We start from the raw sequence: 15,963 nt of genomic DNA, 5'->3' as shown, positions 1-15,963 counted from the left end.
TAATAATTGGCATTTTTAAGACTAAAGATAAAAATGAAACTCTGGAGTTTTGATTAAAGAGAATTCTGGTGAATGTATAGACGAGGTGTGGTGTATTAAAAAGAATGAAAATTTTCATTTTGCAGCAGAATAGACAGAGTTAGAGGGTATTATACTTTAGTGAAATAAGTCAGGGAAAGACAGATAATATATGATATCACTTATATGGGAAATCTGAAAAATACAACAAACTGATGAAATAATAAGAAACAGACTCATAAAGAACAAAATATTGGTTACCAGTGGAAAGCGGGGTGGGGGAGGTGCTACTTAGGAGCAGGGAATTAAGAGGCACAAACTACTATCTATAACATAAATAAGCTACAAAGATAAGTGTACAGCTCAGACAATATGTTGATATTTTATAATAGCTATAAATGGAATATCACCTTTAAAAATTGTGAATCACTGTGTTGTACACCTGAAACTTATATTAATAAAATATTCTAAATCAACTATACCTCCATTGAAAGGAAAAAAGGAACTGAGTGTTTTGTTTTTTTTTTTAAAGAGAGAATTCTGTTGACAGCAGCTCTTAAAAAGAAGACTCATGTTTTTATATTAAAGGTTGTATTTGGAACAGAGTGACTTTCATGAGATGTTTGCTGGTGGAGACGTATGTGTGGATAGATCATCAGAATCTGTGACTTGCCAGACTTTTGAATTAACGCTGAGATCTTGCCTCTATCCCCATATTGACAAACAATATCTAGATTGCTGTGGAAACCTCATGCGAACTCTAAAAAAAGATTATAGGTATGAGGAATGGTTAAGTTTGGGAAGTAGTTGGTAGTTTTTTATACTTGAAAAATAGTTGAAATTATTTTTAAACCTAGATTTCGAACTGATCTTTGTTAGAGTAGGGAATGGATATGCAATGAACACTTTTCTTTTGAGAGGATCAATTAATCATCAGTGTTTTCTTAACTTTATGTGAAATTTGTTTCTGAGAATTTATCCCAAATGAACACAGAAAAAGCTTGTTACACAAAATGGCTTGTCACAATGTTTGCTATCAGAGGGAAAAACATGAAATTGCTTAATAATGGATAACTTGTATTTTAAATTATGGCATATCCATATTAAAATATGGCATATTCATCTCCATGTATGAATTTTGTAAAGTTCATGTGAATTACATTTATATAGAGTTTTAAATAATGTAAAGTTTCTTAAGTTGTAAAAAAAATCCAGGATGTATAAAATGGTAAGAACCTTTTTTTTTTTAATGCATAGATTAAAAAGACTGGGGGGAAAAAATGCCCTGAATATTAACAGTGGAAATTCATCATGATTTTGGATTAACCTTTTTTGTAACAGTTTAGTAAGTTCGCCAGATTTTTTCAGTTACAGGAAAGTAACATACCTCTCTGATTATTAAAAGTAAGCTATATGCTGTTTTATTATTTTTGAAAGTATTTAAAATGTTTTAGTATTTCTGATTTTAGTAAATGTAGTATGTAAACCTGTTTCAGTAAAAATGATGTACAAAACCTGGTACTGGTCTAGAATCCTATTTTATGAGCCTGAGATCTTTCTGTGACTTTTCTCTTCTTTCAGGCTGGTTGAATACTTGCAGGCCATGAGGAATTTCTTCTTAATGGAAGGGGGAGATACCATGTATGACTTCTACACATCAATTTTTGATAAAATAAGGGAAAAGGAAACCTGGCAGAATGTGTCTTTTCTTAATGTCCAGCTCCAAGAAGCAGTAGGACAACGTTATCCTGAAGACAGTTCACGGTAAAATATGGGAGGCACCTTTTAAATGTTACAAAATAACCCATATGCCCCAAACTCTTCTATGACTTCTTTATGCTATCTTATTTTATCCTCATACTGATCCCTGTGAGTTTTATTAATGTTATTTTGCACATTAGAAAACCAAGGCAGCAGCCACTTGCCAGCTGAGTGAGAGGAGATGTGAGATGGGAGCGTGTGGCCTCTCAGGATCTGATGGCCTTGCTCACGTGGCTGGGGTCCACGCTGGCCGCCTTCCTGCCCCATGGTTCTTCCTCTCCAGCCAGCTGTTCCAGCATTCATGGTGGTGTCACAGGGAGTTTTCTGAGAGAGTGAGAGCAGGGCCTTTGGCACTGCCAGGGCCTGAACTCCAGGCCTCACAGACCCTCACTTCCACCACAGACCAAGTCAGAGTCCAGCCCAGTTAGGAGAGGAAGAGAGATTTCACCACTCTTCATGGGCAGGGTTGCCTGTTTTCAGAGTGTTGTACTGGCTTTCCCTTAGTCGGGGAGCTCACCTTCCCTCCTCCTTGTCCCTCCTCCTTGTCCCTCCTCCTGCCTGCTAAGCAACTTGGCCAGGGTGGTGCCAGTAAATACTTAAATGGCAGAGGCTCATCTTCCCTCCTATTTGGTAGTCCTTTTTCCCATTCTGTGTCCTTACTTGGCTGCGTTTCTTGGCACCCTCACTGGCCCTTGAAAAGTTATAATGATAATAATTAACATTTGTTTCATGCCACTTAGAACATTGTTTTCCCCACAGCCATGCCAGATTCTACTTCTTAGTAGTACATAAAAGAATTTCTTTTATTTTTATGTGATGTATTACCTTTGATTTTTGTACAAAAGCAGAATTTTCATCAAAAACTTTGCTTAGTATAAGCAGGGTAACTGCTAGATTGTTTTCATAGTAAAAAATTAATGCCTAGTAGTCCCCAGAGGGGGCCAGGGAAAGTTAAGGTTATTATATTTTCCACTACCAATAGAAACTTGTGAATTTTGTTATTTTTAGAATGCTTCAATCTATTACAGTTATTCCTTTTTCTTGCTTTGACTGTCCCATTTTCACTCAAAGGGAACTCCTTCACTTGACCTTAGTAATCTTGGAGAGCATCCTTGCTTTTAGGACTGGATATCTGGGCTTGTCCTGTGCACTTCCCGCCCAGGCAGTACACCTCCCGAGGAGCACCGGTCCCGTCTCTTCTGAGACTTTAAAGGCCCTTGCTCAGTGTCCCAGAGTGTTCATCTGTTCTGGATTATCAATACTCTGGACTTACTCAGTGGTTGGAGCTAGGAAATATGTAGAAAAAGGAAAATGAATCATATGCTCATATTGATAACTCCTATATTTATTAAAGATTACAAGATTTCACCTCTTTGATTTTCTTTTGTATCTTTCCCCTTGAGTGATTACCAACACATTAATATAAATATTTACTGGATTTATTTTATAATAAATCATAATAGTTCCAAAGTTAACAGTAGCAGCAACAAACCCGCTGAGAAGTTAGAACATGCTTGTGACTTTATTCTCTTCTTTGTACTTTCAAGTCATCAGAATCCTGTCTTTCAAGGTCACTTGGACTAATTCTCCATGTGATTATAGCGCTGATACAAGGTTGGGTTCATTTGTTCTATCTTTTACTTTTAGGAATTGCCTTGTTTTTGTTTTTCTTGATTTAATTTTATAAAACAGCTCTATTTTTTAAGTTAAGATCATTAATGCAAAGGCACTTCTAGTCTGGCTGCTAGTGCACTCAGTCTCAGCCACCAAACCACCAGGGAAGTCCCTAGAAAGCCTGTATTTTTCTCCGACTCCCACCAACATAGCTTTCGCCACAACCTCACTAACAGAATATGTTGTCAGACTTTCAGATTTTTGCTTGTCTGATGATGAAAAACGATGTCTCAATATAGTTTTAATTTACATTTTTCTTAGTCATCTTCTCATATGTTTATTTTTGCCTTTGTTTTAAAGTGAACTATCCATATTTTTTGCCACTATTTCTGTCAGTATCAAGTTATTTATTGGTCTTTATCCTCTTTGTTTTTAGAAGCTCTCTCTTTCTTTTTGTTTGGCTATGCTGTCAGGCTTGTGGGATCTTAGTTCCCTGACCAGGGATTGTTGAGCTCATGCCTCCTGCAATGGAACGCACAGAGTCCCAACTACTACAAGACCACCAGGGAGTTCCTTAGTAGCTCTTTCTGTAGGTTTCCCAGTTTGACATTTGTCCTTTTGTTCTGCTTATGGTATAACAGTTTCTTATTTTGTCGTGCAGTCATTTTTCAGTGTTTTTATCACGTATCATAGTGTATTTACCATGTATCAGTCTTTTCTCTTACTACTTTTGGACTTTGAAGCATAATTAAGAAAGTTTTACTCTTTCCTAGTTACAAAGAAATTCCACCCAGGCTTTCTTTTAATGATTTAATGGATTTTTTTTAACATTCAGATGTTGATCCATTTAGCGTTTACTCAGCTAAAAAACATGAGAAATAGATCCAGTTTTATTTTTTTCCAGATGGCTGACTGGTTGCCATTGCTTATTTCTTTTTTAAAAAATTTCTTTTCCCTGTTTATTTGATTACCCCTTTGTCATTAAATTTTCATATGCACTCATTATATGCATTGTGGTCTCTAGATTTTTCGTCCTGTTTCACTGTTCTTTTATTCATATTGCTAGTAGCATTCTGTTTTAGCAATAAGGTTTTCTTGGCTATTCTTGCTTATTTATTTTTCCAAATGTATTTTATCTTTTTGTCTAGTTCTACCCAGAAAAAATGAAAGCAAAACCCTTGGTGGTATTTTTATTGAGTTTCTCTTTCATAGATTTAACTCAAGACAGATGAGCCATCACTTTGGGACCCTTCTCCTGTGGCTTCCGTGTGTTCTAGGTGCCTGTCTGTGCCCTCAAGCTTCCTGAGTCTGAACCCATGAGTTCCCTTGGTTCCAGGCTCCCCTGCCCTGCTCACAGCTCTCCCATGTCATTGGCGCTCCACCTACAACTTCCCTGCGGATCCTTTGGCCTCCACCCACCCTTGGTGTAGCTTTCTGCTCTCCTGCCTTGGGCATCTTCATTCCATGTTTATGGCTTCAGCAGCCCCTAATGACCTGCAAATCTATATTTTTGGCCCAGGTGACTTCACTCGAATGTCATGTTTGCATCATTGAGCTCATCGTTTTCTGAGCCCTTTGTTTCTCCTTGATGGACACTGCTGTTCATCCCAGTGCCCAGTGAAGCTCACCTTAGATTCCTTCCTCTCTGCCAGCCTTCACACACCCCTAGTTCCTCAGTTCTGCCTCCTGGATAATATTCCCCATCTCAGTGCTCACTCCAGTACTCCCTGCCACCTCCTAACCAGCTCTCTCAGAGTCTCTCCCTTCCACTTGGCCCTGTAGGGCCACTCAGAACGTGAGTCACCCCACTACCACTCATGCTCAGGCTCCTTTGTGCCTCAGAGCAGATAGGCTGAGCTTTTCATGAGGGAGAAAACTTTTCACTGTTTGGCTCCCCACCTTGTTTCTTATACACACAAAGGTACAGACATATTGTGTACTTTCTCCACCATACCCTCCATTTCTGAGATTTGGAAATTCAGAGATTTCCATTTCAGGAATATTCTGGTTTCCTTGAGAACTATACGCTCTCTCCCAGGAGCCTTCACATTTTTCTGTACTCCCCAGTTACTTAAGTTACCTGCTTTCCCGTGGGCATGGCCAGCAGTGATCTGCCCATCTGGCTTGGTGCAGCACCCTGTGCCTGCTTGGTGACAAGAGGGTGACTGAGCTTTGCTCTAGGCTATGAACCTCTCGAAGAGGGGGAGGGATTGATTTCTTTATCACCTGCTTGTACAGCACTTGACAAATAAGGTATTCAGTAGGTGACTACTAAGTACTCAGTGGATGCACATGTGTACTAAAAAGTTCTAACTAGCTTGTGACATGGAATGAATTGGCTAAACTCATAAAGCACACACTGCCCTTTATATTTCTGGTTGTAAGGCCTTACAGTTAATCTTTTGTGGGCTGCATATGAGCATTGTCAGAGGTGCTTTGTAATCATGAGAGAGTCCTGTCATTGCTCACTCCACTGACAGAACTGTTCTGAGGACAAGTGCCTGGCTCAGGGACGTTTCCATGCCCTACTGCATTTTATTGAGAGTTACACTCAGGCTTATTAGGAAAGTGGATAAAGCAGTCTGTGACACCTTTGCTTTAGAGGCAGCCTCCATGCTTGCTCACACATTGCCTGTGTGCTCTCCAGGGTAAGGAGAACAGTGCCCCTCCCCAAGACACACACACACTCACACCACCCTCAGCAGAGGGTCTGTCTCCTGAGCCTGTTGCTGAACTCTGCCAGGTTTAAGCACATGGCAGGTTAACCTTCCCTGACTTCATCTTTTTTCCTAAGTAGGTTTACTCTATCTCGTTTTTTATAGTTAAACACATTATTTTAAAATTTTGCCCCCTTTCCCTAATTCTAAAACCTGATTTCTATTCGGCAACATATGCTTAGAAAATATACTGTTATTGGAATATTTGTGTTCCTTTTATGAAATATCTTTTTGTAATGTATAAATTAAATTAAAATGCTAAATAGCTAAAACTGATATCTCTTTATCTAGTCTGTCTATATCTTTTGAGAATGTTGACACAGCTAAGAAGAAACTCCCTGTTCATATCTTAGATGGTCTGACCCTGAGCTATAAGGTATGTGCTGATATTCTTTGTAATAACATTTTCTGTTAAAATTAAGTCATACAAGTAACAAGTTACTTTCTGTTCTGAGTCTAAACGGTGAAAATTCTGTTTTTGCTTTCATAGGTCCCATGGCCTGTGGACATTGTTATAAGTTTGGAATGTCAAAAAATTTATAATCAGGTGTTCCTTCTCTTACTGCAAATAAAATGGGCAAAATATAGCCTGGATGTTTTATTATTTGGTGGTAAGATTTGTTTTCAGCAGATAAATTATACTTTAATTTTAGCTCTCTTTCCAGAGAGGTTGGTGGTCTTAAGTCATTTTTTATGTATACACAGGTACCAGAATGACATAAATTTATGGCATTGCATAATAGTTTTACAGATAATCAGAATTAACTTCCTTGAATCAGTACAGTTAATCTGAAATACAATAACTAAATTAGGAAATTAACCAGAATTTAACCAGAAATGAAATTTTGGGGTCATATGAAAAAATTTTAATGACAAGTTAATGGGACTTTGTTTTTACATTTTTGATGACATTGATAATCAGAGTGATATGACAGCTTTTATTGCTTCACCTTCCAGATGGGGAAGGTAGTGTCCCTGCTGTGCATCCAGACAAGTGCTCTTTACAGGGCCAGTGATCACACCATCACAAGCCCTAGGGCAGTAGTGTAGGTGAGGTCTGAGCAGATGCTTTTCCCACCTCCTCTCCTCTTTGTTCCTTTACAGAACTAGCTAATCCTGCTGACAAATCACAACGTAAAGAAGGACTTTTAGGTAACCCAGACACAGCTGCTCATTTTGGCCCACAGAAGGAGCCAGTAAGACTGCAGGTTCATCGTATGTTCCTCTTAAGAGTGAAGCTCATGCACTTTGTGAACAGCTTACACAACTACATCATGACCAGGGTTTGTGTCTGTCAGTCCGTTCAGTTTTATCACCGTATATACATATGTTTATGGAGAATTATAATATATTTATAAATACAAAGAAGCATGCAGAATACTTAGAGGCTGTAAATGTGAAGATATCAGATACTAAAAACTTGATCATAAAATAACATGGCAGCAGGTTAAGTGTTTGCTTTTCTTTCTTTTTTATAAACATGCCAGAGCACGTATATCCAGAGACTGCTCTTTCTCTTGTCTAGTGACCCCTTGGAACGACACACCCAGAGCTCCTCTTTTGGAATTGCCATCAGAACTTGCCATGTATTCCTTTAAATTTCACCAGTGGTAACAGGGCTATCCCTGGAAAATGGCTTCAATTTTTAGTAATGGAAGCCTAAGACAAAGTTTGTCAGGCTAGTATGGAGTGTAAGAGGGAAAATGCAGCCAGATTATGTAATTTTTTCTTAAATATAAGAAGTAACTCGGAGTAAATAAAATTGCTTTTCTCACACATATTAAAACCAGTTCTAGAGGAAGTTCTGAAGAGAAAAATCAGATGTTTGAACAGTGGCAGTGTTATTAGAGGATAATATTCACTTGGGGTTTAAAATGGTTGCTAAAAAAAATTTGTAGTCACTCTGGTAGATAGGTTCTAGAGCCCACTTGTGTGTGGATGAAGTGCGCCTTTGAAGCCTTTGTTTTAGACATGGTCCACATGGCAGAGGTGCCCTCTGTTTCCTGTACACTAGTGACCTTCAGAGGGCAACCTTAATCTCTTAATTGTTCAGTCTTTTTTCTCAATTTATTTTTTTGAAGTTTAGATGATTCAAAGTGTTGTGCCAATCTCTGCTGTACCCCAGAGTGACTCAGTTCTACATATATATGCCGTCTTTTTTTTAAGCCCTTAATTGTTGAGGGTAAATGGTAAGAGATTGTTTTTGTTTTGTTTTCTACTTAAAGTACAGTTATGCTCCTTTTAAAGAAGGACCATTATGTAAGTAGTGCAATTTATTGAAACGTAGAAGTTCAGTTTACCTGATGACTTTTAAAAAATCAGTGCGTTTTCTATACAGTTTCCTATACTTGTCCCTCTGTGCAGGAGCAATCTGTTAGTCCAGAGTGAGGCATTCCCTCCCTGTGCAAGTGAATGTAGAAGTTGGTAAAAAAGTTTTGTGTATTATATACAAATTCTCACAGAAGAGATATGCTGATTAAATTTATCATCTTTCTCTTTGAAGATTCTTCACAGTACAGGGCTGGAGTTTCAACATCAAGTCGAAGAAGCCAAGGATTTAGATCAGTTGATTAAAATTCACTATAGATACTTATCAACCATCCATGATCGATGTCTGCTGAGAGAAAAGGTACATGAACTTGGCCGTTGAGGCAGGAATGAAGCCAGCCAAGGGAACTGTCTGTGTCCTTTGGAGTTTTAAGCTTAGTAAGCTTCTGATATGCAGAATATTCTTTTAAGGAAGCACCAGATCCAGTGAGATTATAAGTGTGTGCCATATTACCAGAAATTAGGTCTAAAAGAAACAGTTCACATTTTTATTGTGACAGTCTATACTCACTCACCACTGTGTTTGAATTCAATTAGAAAATTTTATCTGCTGTTATGGAATAGTAGTACTTTGTTTAGAAGTGTATCCAGTTTGATGTGAATATATGGGATTAGGTCATCATACAGCCACTGGAATGACTTGCCCCATTCACTGGTGAATTTAAACTCCTGTCTCAGGAAATGGTAGCTTACTGGCTCTGCTGGTCAGATTGCACTGCTGATGCACCTTTACATGGGTGCAGTGGACATGGGCCCAATTCCACCTGTATTGTGTTCAGAGCCTAGCACCCTTCCTTATACTTTGTTGTTGTTGTTGTTCAGTCGTTAAGCTGTGTCTGACTCTTTGCAACCCTACAGACTGTAGCATGCCAGGCTCCTCTGTCCTCCAGTGTCTCCCAGAGTGTGCTCAAATTTGTGTCTGTTCAGTCAGTGATGCTGTCTAACCATCTTGTCCTCTGCTGTTCCCTTCTCCTTAGACCTGGAAGGCAGTTATTGCATTAATGAACTTTTTCTGTGACATTTAAATTAGGTAAAAGTGTTGGTGTCTGTGTTCAAACATGGTCACAAGGTTTGTGTTCTTCCATGGCTTTCTCTCCAGGTCAGCTTTGTGAAGGAAGCCATCATGAAGGTGTTGAACTTGGCTCTCATGTTTGCAGAGGGGTGGCAGGCTGGCCTGGGGGCATGGCAGTAAGTATGCAGCTTGTGGAGCTCTATGCTGTGACCATTTCAGTTTTGCTTTTAGCTGGCTTCATCTGGCAGTCTTGTTTTTTCATCATGACAACATATCACATACACTTATAATTATGGAAAGAACTAAAAATTGTCTAGTCTAAAGAATAGACAGCATCAAAAATCATGCAGTTAATTTCTTGCTGGTGAAACAGTAAGAAAAATCTGAAGTCTTAATTAGCAGAAGCAAATATCTTTAAATTACATTCATGTTGTATAGCAGTGTTAGTTGCTCAGTTGTGTCTGACTCTTTGCGACCCCATGGGCTGGAGCCCGCCAGGCTCTTCTGTCCATGGGATTCTCCAGGCAAGAACACTGGAGCGGGTTGTCATTTCCTTCTCCATCCTGTTGTATATGTTTGCTAAGTTTTTGTTACAGTTGCCTCCAGATATACTCAGAAGTGGGTAGGGGGGTGGTGGAGGGGAAGCATAACAGACCCTGGAGTCCATTATTCCGCTTCAGCAGATGACAGTGACACCCAGTTTTGCTTTGTGTTCACTGCTCACTCCCACACACTCAGTTATTTTAAACCAAATTTGGGACATTATGCTAGATTGTAGTCCAAAATCATATTTTAGAGAGCTCTAAAAGAATGATTGTATATTTTACTGTTAGGGTGTTTATTGTTCACACCTATCACATAGAAAGTCAGAGGACACTTGAAAACCCAGGAGCTCTTTCTTACTATCCAGAATACCATCTTCTACAGTTACCTTGAAAGTGTAGCTCAACAGCTTGTCCTTGTCTTGTTTATAAAATTAATGTTATGCTGCTGGTATTACTAGCCTGAAATAAAAGTGTTAAGTCTGGTTGACTAGACTGTTGAGATAAGAGTTAATAGTTTATAGTTAATTGGTATTAGTAAGGAACTGAAAGTTCATTATAGCACTAATCTAAAATTGTAGTTATGACCAACCTACACAGCATATTAAAAAGCAGAAACATTCCTTTGCCAACAAAAGTCCGTCTAGTCAAGGCTATGGTTTTCCGAGTAGTCATGTGTGAATGTGAGAGTTGGAATATAAAGAAAGCTGAGCACCAAAGAATTGATGCTTTTGAACTGTGGTGTTGGAGAAGACTCTTCAGAGTCCCTTGGACTGCAAGGGGATCCAACCAGTCCAAGGGCTCTTAGTCCAATTCTAAAGGAAATCAGTCCTGAATATCCATTGGAAGGACTGATGTTGAAGCTGAAATTCCAATACTTTGGGCCACCTGATGTGAAGACTTGACTCATTTGAAAAGACCCTGATGCTGGGAAAGACTGAGGGCAGAAGGAGAAGGGGACGACAGAGGATGAGATGGTTGGATGGCATCACCTACTCAGTGGACATGGGGTTGGGTGGACTCCAGGAGTTGGTGATGGACAGGGAGGCCTGTGGTGTGCTGCAGTTCATGGGGTCACAAAGAGTCGGACATGACTGAGTGACTGAACTGAACTGAAAATCCTAACCTATAGGGCTTTATCAAAGTGCTTTCAATGAAGAAACTCCGATGGTAGGTGAAATCCCTAATTGCAGGGGTGAAAATAGGAGTCTTACTTGCTTTATTGTTGCTGTTTCCAGTGTGTGAAGCAGGCTTCTCCCTCCATGTCACTGTCAGATGGAGGAGAAGGTAATAATACTGCTGTGCACACATGGCTAAAATAGAACTTCAACAAGTAAATTGTAAGAAAAAACAGGATGTGAGGAGGACTTAAGCATATTAACTATCACAGTTTGTGGAAACTAATTGATCCTGAGTCAAATTTAGAGCAAAAAAGTGAAAAAATTTTAAAGATCGGTATAATTTGAACAGTATTATTTCATGATATTTTTTAAATCATTAAGAATTTTTAAACACGTGGTATTGTGGCTATGGATTTAAAGGAGTCTTTGTGTTTAGTGTGATACTGAAATATTTATGCCTGAAATGTTGTGATGTCAACTTTGCTTCTGAAGATGTGGGGCTGGGTGTATCAATACTGAGGGGTGACTGCTGAAGCTGGATGTGGGTGTTTGCTATTGCCCATATTAACAAGTTTTTAGTAATTTTTAAACATAAAATTTTTATATCTTTAATGTGCTATTTATTTCAAAAGAAGGTGTGCTTTTGAAAAGTAAAAATATAGAATTGTGCAGTAGAAAAGGGAGGGACTTCCATGGGAGTCCAGTAGTTAAAACTCCACTACAGGGGGCCCAGGTTCAATCCTGTGTCAGGGAACTAAGATCTTCTAAGCCATGTGACCAAAAAAAGGGGACTATCCCCAGTGACCCTCACTTTGGAACTCAGCAGCATGCTGAAGCAGCAGTTTTGTGTCCTAATGACACTGTCCTTCAGACTCTTTGAAAGTTTGGCAGATTTTACATTTTATTTTAGAATCTTTAGACTTAGGAATCTAAATAAATTAAGCTGAAGCACATTTGTAATTACTCCAAAGGTATTTTATAGCCTGCTTAGTAACTCCTTATATGCTTACTTAAATTGAAATTTACTCTTTCCTAGGATGGAATCTATAGAGAAAATGGAGTCTGATTTTAAAAACTGCCATATGTTCCTTGTAACCATTTTAAACAAAGCTGTCTGTAGAGGATCCTTTCCCCATTGTGAGTATTACGTTAAAATATTGCTTTTATATTTTCCGGTAACTCAGTCTGTTACTGTTTTGTTACTGATCTCATGAAGATTTAGAATTTTTCACTTCTTCAAACCTGGAAAGCCCTCAGCAGTTGATTCCCAAGTAAGTGGGGTGAGTGAATCAAATGTAAAATATTGAGACTGAAGATACTGCTTTCCAATATATCATGTGTAACACCAATAGATTTCTAAAACCATAAGTAAAGCAGATGGCAAAATAGGTTTCAGTCACATTTCACTATCATGCATAGCTTTTGTAAGTATTCCTTTCAAAAAATAGGCTTGGAGGTCGGTTTGCTTTGTTTTTTTTTTGTTTGTTTGTTTTTTTAAGCAATTTTAAAACTCCCAAGGCTGCCTCTTACACAAAGAAATGCAAGCCTGACAGTTCAAAACAGCGTGAAGCAAACAGAGGTCTGTGTGGCGAGTCACAGGGAGAAAAGAGCTGTGTGTTTATAGACACAAAGGACAAAGTGGTATTTCTTACACAGCTTTTTTGGAAAAAGTATGCTGGGCTAATTTTTTCCTATTTCTGTATATTCAGATTGTGATATGCTCATTAAGAGTAGGTGAACATTTTTAAAAACACTATTAGAGTAACAAGACAGAACACTGGCAATAAACAAAAATATATCATCAAAAAGTTGTTAATGCAAGGACATCTAAGTAAATTAAGTTCTGGTGTGAGATGAGCCTTTCAGTGCTAATCTGCTATACCCACAGAGCAGGTAGGTGGGGCAGTGACTGACTAGAGGCACATAGACTTTGACGGAATAGAGAAACCCATTGTTGGTGTAGCAGACTGGAATCCTAGATGCCCCCACAGAGGGCCAGTCTTCCCCACTCACAGCTTACCCTATAAGTAGTGATGTGGAAGCTGAGGGCCAGCAGGGCTGGAAGACAATTCTAATCTCACAGATCCCTAATTTCCTGTGTTGAGTTGACTCTTCTACAATGAAGAGGCTTTCATCTGTTATGCAGGTATATAGAAACTAATGTTGTAAACCCCTACTGACACCTCTCAGCCTCCCCCATTTATACCATTAACCCCAAAAAAGTACTGTGTTAAAAATGTGTTGAAACAGATTCCATTCATAGCTTAGAACATGGTGTTATGTTATGAAATGAGTCCAGGTTTTATGATATTTCAAAAAATGTGATTTGTTTAGTGTAAAACCCAGAGTTTTTTTTGTTTGTTTTCAAAACTAAAATGTTATGAAATAGAAGTAAATCATAGTTTTTCAATTTGCATTTAATAAATGAAGATTATTGTCTTTAGTATATGTTAAAGATAATTAGTATTTTCATTAAAAATAGAAAATATCTAATACTTTTTGGGACATTGGTTAAAGCTTATTCAGCCATTGTCATTTAAATCTATCTTGTTAACCTATTTTTGTTCTTCCTACAGTGGAATCTCTGGCACTATCACTCATGGCTGGCATGGAACAAAGTTAAATATCTTCAGTATAGTAAATACCTCAGATTTAATCTTTATACATATACATTTCCACCATATGGAGCTAAGAAATGGGACTCTTATTTTGGTTTATTTTTAAACTGTTGTCTACTGTCTAAACAAGTGGGTTTTATGTGTATTCTCTTGGGATTATTGGTTGGTATATCGAGTTATGTGTATAAAACTTTATCAGTGCAAAGTGAATACAGTCTGTTTACACTTATATTTCCTACTGTAAGCAATAGCTTTATGATATTGGTACCTTTAAATGTAAAATATATCATTTTTGAAAATGTGGTTAATATTAAAAATACAGCACTTTATTCCCCTTTTGCTTAGTCACAGAAGTTTTTTATAGTTTTACATACTATCTTCCCTAAAGGTTGTCTTAGATTTGGTGGTCTGAAAAATGTTATTTTTATATGCTTAGAAAGTTCCAAGATAGAAAACAGCTTCAGCCAATGTCAATAAATGTAAAAGCCAGCTGTGGTACAAAATCCTATTATATGGCTTTCGTGAGCTAACCATAATTGATTAAAACTATATTTACTGTTCAGTGTTCCCACATTTTCTTTGCACAGTTGTATTTCTCTAGCAGTTATGACTCAGCACTATATTTACTACTTATTTTTTGAAAACAGCTATTTTGGGGGCTGCAAAATCACTGCAGATGGTGATTGCAGCCATGAAATTAAAAGACGCTTACTTCTTGGAAGGAAAGTTTTGACCAACCTAGATGGCATATTCAAAAGCAGAGACATTACTTTGCCAACAAAGGTCCATCTAGTCAAGGCTATGGTTTTTCCACCAGTCATGTATGGATGTGAGAGCTGGACTGTGAAGAAAGCGGAGCACCAAAGAATTGATGCTTTTCAACTGTGGTGTTGGAAAAGACTTTTGAGAGTCCCTTGGACTGCATGGACATCCAAACAGTCCATTCTAAAGGAGATCAGTCCTGGGTGTTCTTTGGAAGGACTGATGCTGAAGCTGAAACGCCAATACTTTGGCCACCTCATGCGAAGAGTTGACTCATTGGAAAAGACTCTGATGCTGGGGGGGTGGGGGTTGGGGGCAGGAGGAGAAGAGGACGACAGGATGAGATGGCTGGATGGCATCACTAACTCAATGGACATGCATTTGAGTAAACTCCAGGAGTTGGTGATGGACAGGGTGGCCTGGTGTGCTGCAGTTCATGGGGTCGCAAAGAGTCGGACACGACTGAGCGACTGAACTGAACTGAAGTCCAAATAGCCTCTGAGCTGAGCATCAGGGGCCCCTACCCTGTACACAATTTCAATCGTTTTACAGCATGCAGGTGGCAAAGTCAGCTAACCAGACCTCCTGGAAACCAGCCCAGGTCTCAGACTTTACTCTGAAGTCTTGGAAACAGTTTGCTGAGGAGGCCTTCAAATACCACCAATGAATAAGTTATTACTTTCAGGTCTCAAGAAAAGACTGCAGTATAGCCTAACAATTGTAAAATGTGAGAAGTATTTCTTAATCTGATCCTGCAAGTAAAAACTGGAAACTGATGGAACCACATGCCCATATAAAGCAGTTATGATGGAGTCAGGGTCCAAACAATGATGGCCTGGCTGTTTTGGTAAAGTTCTTCATGCATAGCAAAAATCATATCAGACATACCAAAACATAACTTCTTTCATAAACTGACTTAGATTTATTGTCTGTGTCACTAAACCTGGAATAGAAGATACATTTATTTATAGGATACTTAGGAAATGTTTTCACTTTAAAAAATGAGTATTTAGAATTTTTGTTGCCACAGACTGGTTTTATACTATATTTGTTCTTTTCTCCTGACTTTAGAGTTTCCACGGAAAGATTAGCAAAGTTTAAATTGAGGGAAGGATAGACTTTACAAACTGTCACCAATTTCTTTGGGAAGTAGCCTCCAAAATACAGAGTACCCAGTGAAAAGGGAAAGGGAGATGGACTGGCCAGAGAGAAAAGCTGTCCCAGCTGGTTGTCCCATGTTGGGCTGAGATAATTGGCTTCTGTTCCCCATCTCCATCAGTCATTTGTTGTGTGACCCTAGGGCAAGCATGATCTCTGCAGCTGAGGCTACCCAAGGAGCAACACTGAAGCTGTCTGCTGGAAGTGCATCAGTGCATCAGCTACACTCATCTGGTGATTCTTGAGTTGTGTGGGAAAGTTAATGCTTTCATGTACATTAAACTACCTGCTCCTATATGTGGAATTTGATGG

The 15,963-nt window shown here is 38.6% G+C and overlaps 1 protein-coding gene across 1 annotated transcript in view; it reads left to right on the top strand.

Moving 5' to 3' along the window:
• TUBGCP5 (tubulin gamma complex associated protein 5) overlaps window positions 1-13,813 on the top strand; it is a 57,549-nt gene extending 43,736 nt beyond the window's left edge. Inside the window, exons 15-23 of the mRNA XM_052663481.1 lie at window positions 607-795; window positions 1,600-1,782; window positions 6,402-6,486; window positions 6,601-6,721; window positions 7,215-7,393; window positions 8,614-8,739; window positions 9,538-9,626; window positions 12,150-12,250; window positions 13,690-13,813. Coding sequence (XP_052519441.1) covers window positions 607-795; window positions 1,600-1,782; window positions 6,402-6,486; window positions 6,601-6,721; window positions 7,215-7,393; window positions 8,614-8,739; window positions 9,538-9,626; window positions 12,150-12,250; window positions 13,690-13,736 — 1,120 coding nt within the window. The 3' untranslated portion in view covers window positions 13,737-13,813. The remainder of the gene's footprint in view (window positions 1-606; window positions 796-1,599; window positions 1,783-6,401; window positions 6,487-6,600; window positions 6,722-7,214; window positions 7,394-8,613; window positions 8,740-9,537; window positions 9,627-12,149; window positions 12,251-13,689) is intronic.
• Window positions 13,814-15,963: the final 2,150 nt, after the last annotated feature.

This window comes from Budorcas taxicolor, chromosome 2 (genome assembly GCF_023091745.1).
Source record: "Budorcas taxicolor isolate Tak-1 chromosome 2, Takin1.1, whole genome shotgun sequence".
In the NCBI taxonomy this organism is placed as follows: Eukaryota; Metazoa; Chordata; class Mammalia; order Artiodactyla; family Bovidae; genus Budorcas; species Budorcas taxicolor.
The sequence above is the reverse complement of the archived record's forward strand: the minus strand, read 5'-3'. Positions and strand labels throughout refer to the sequence as shown.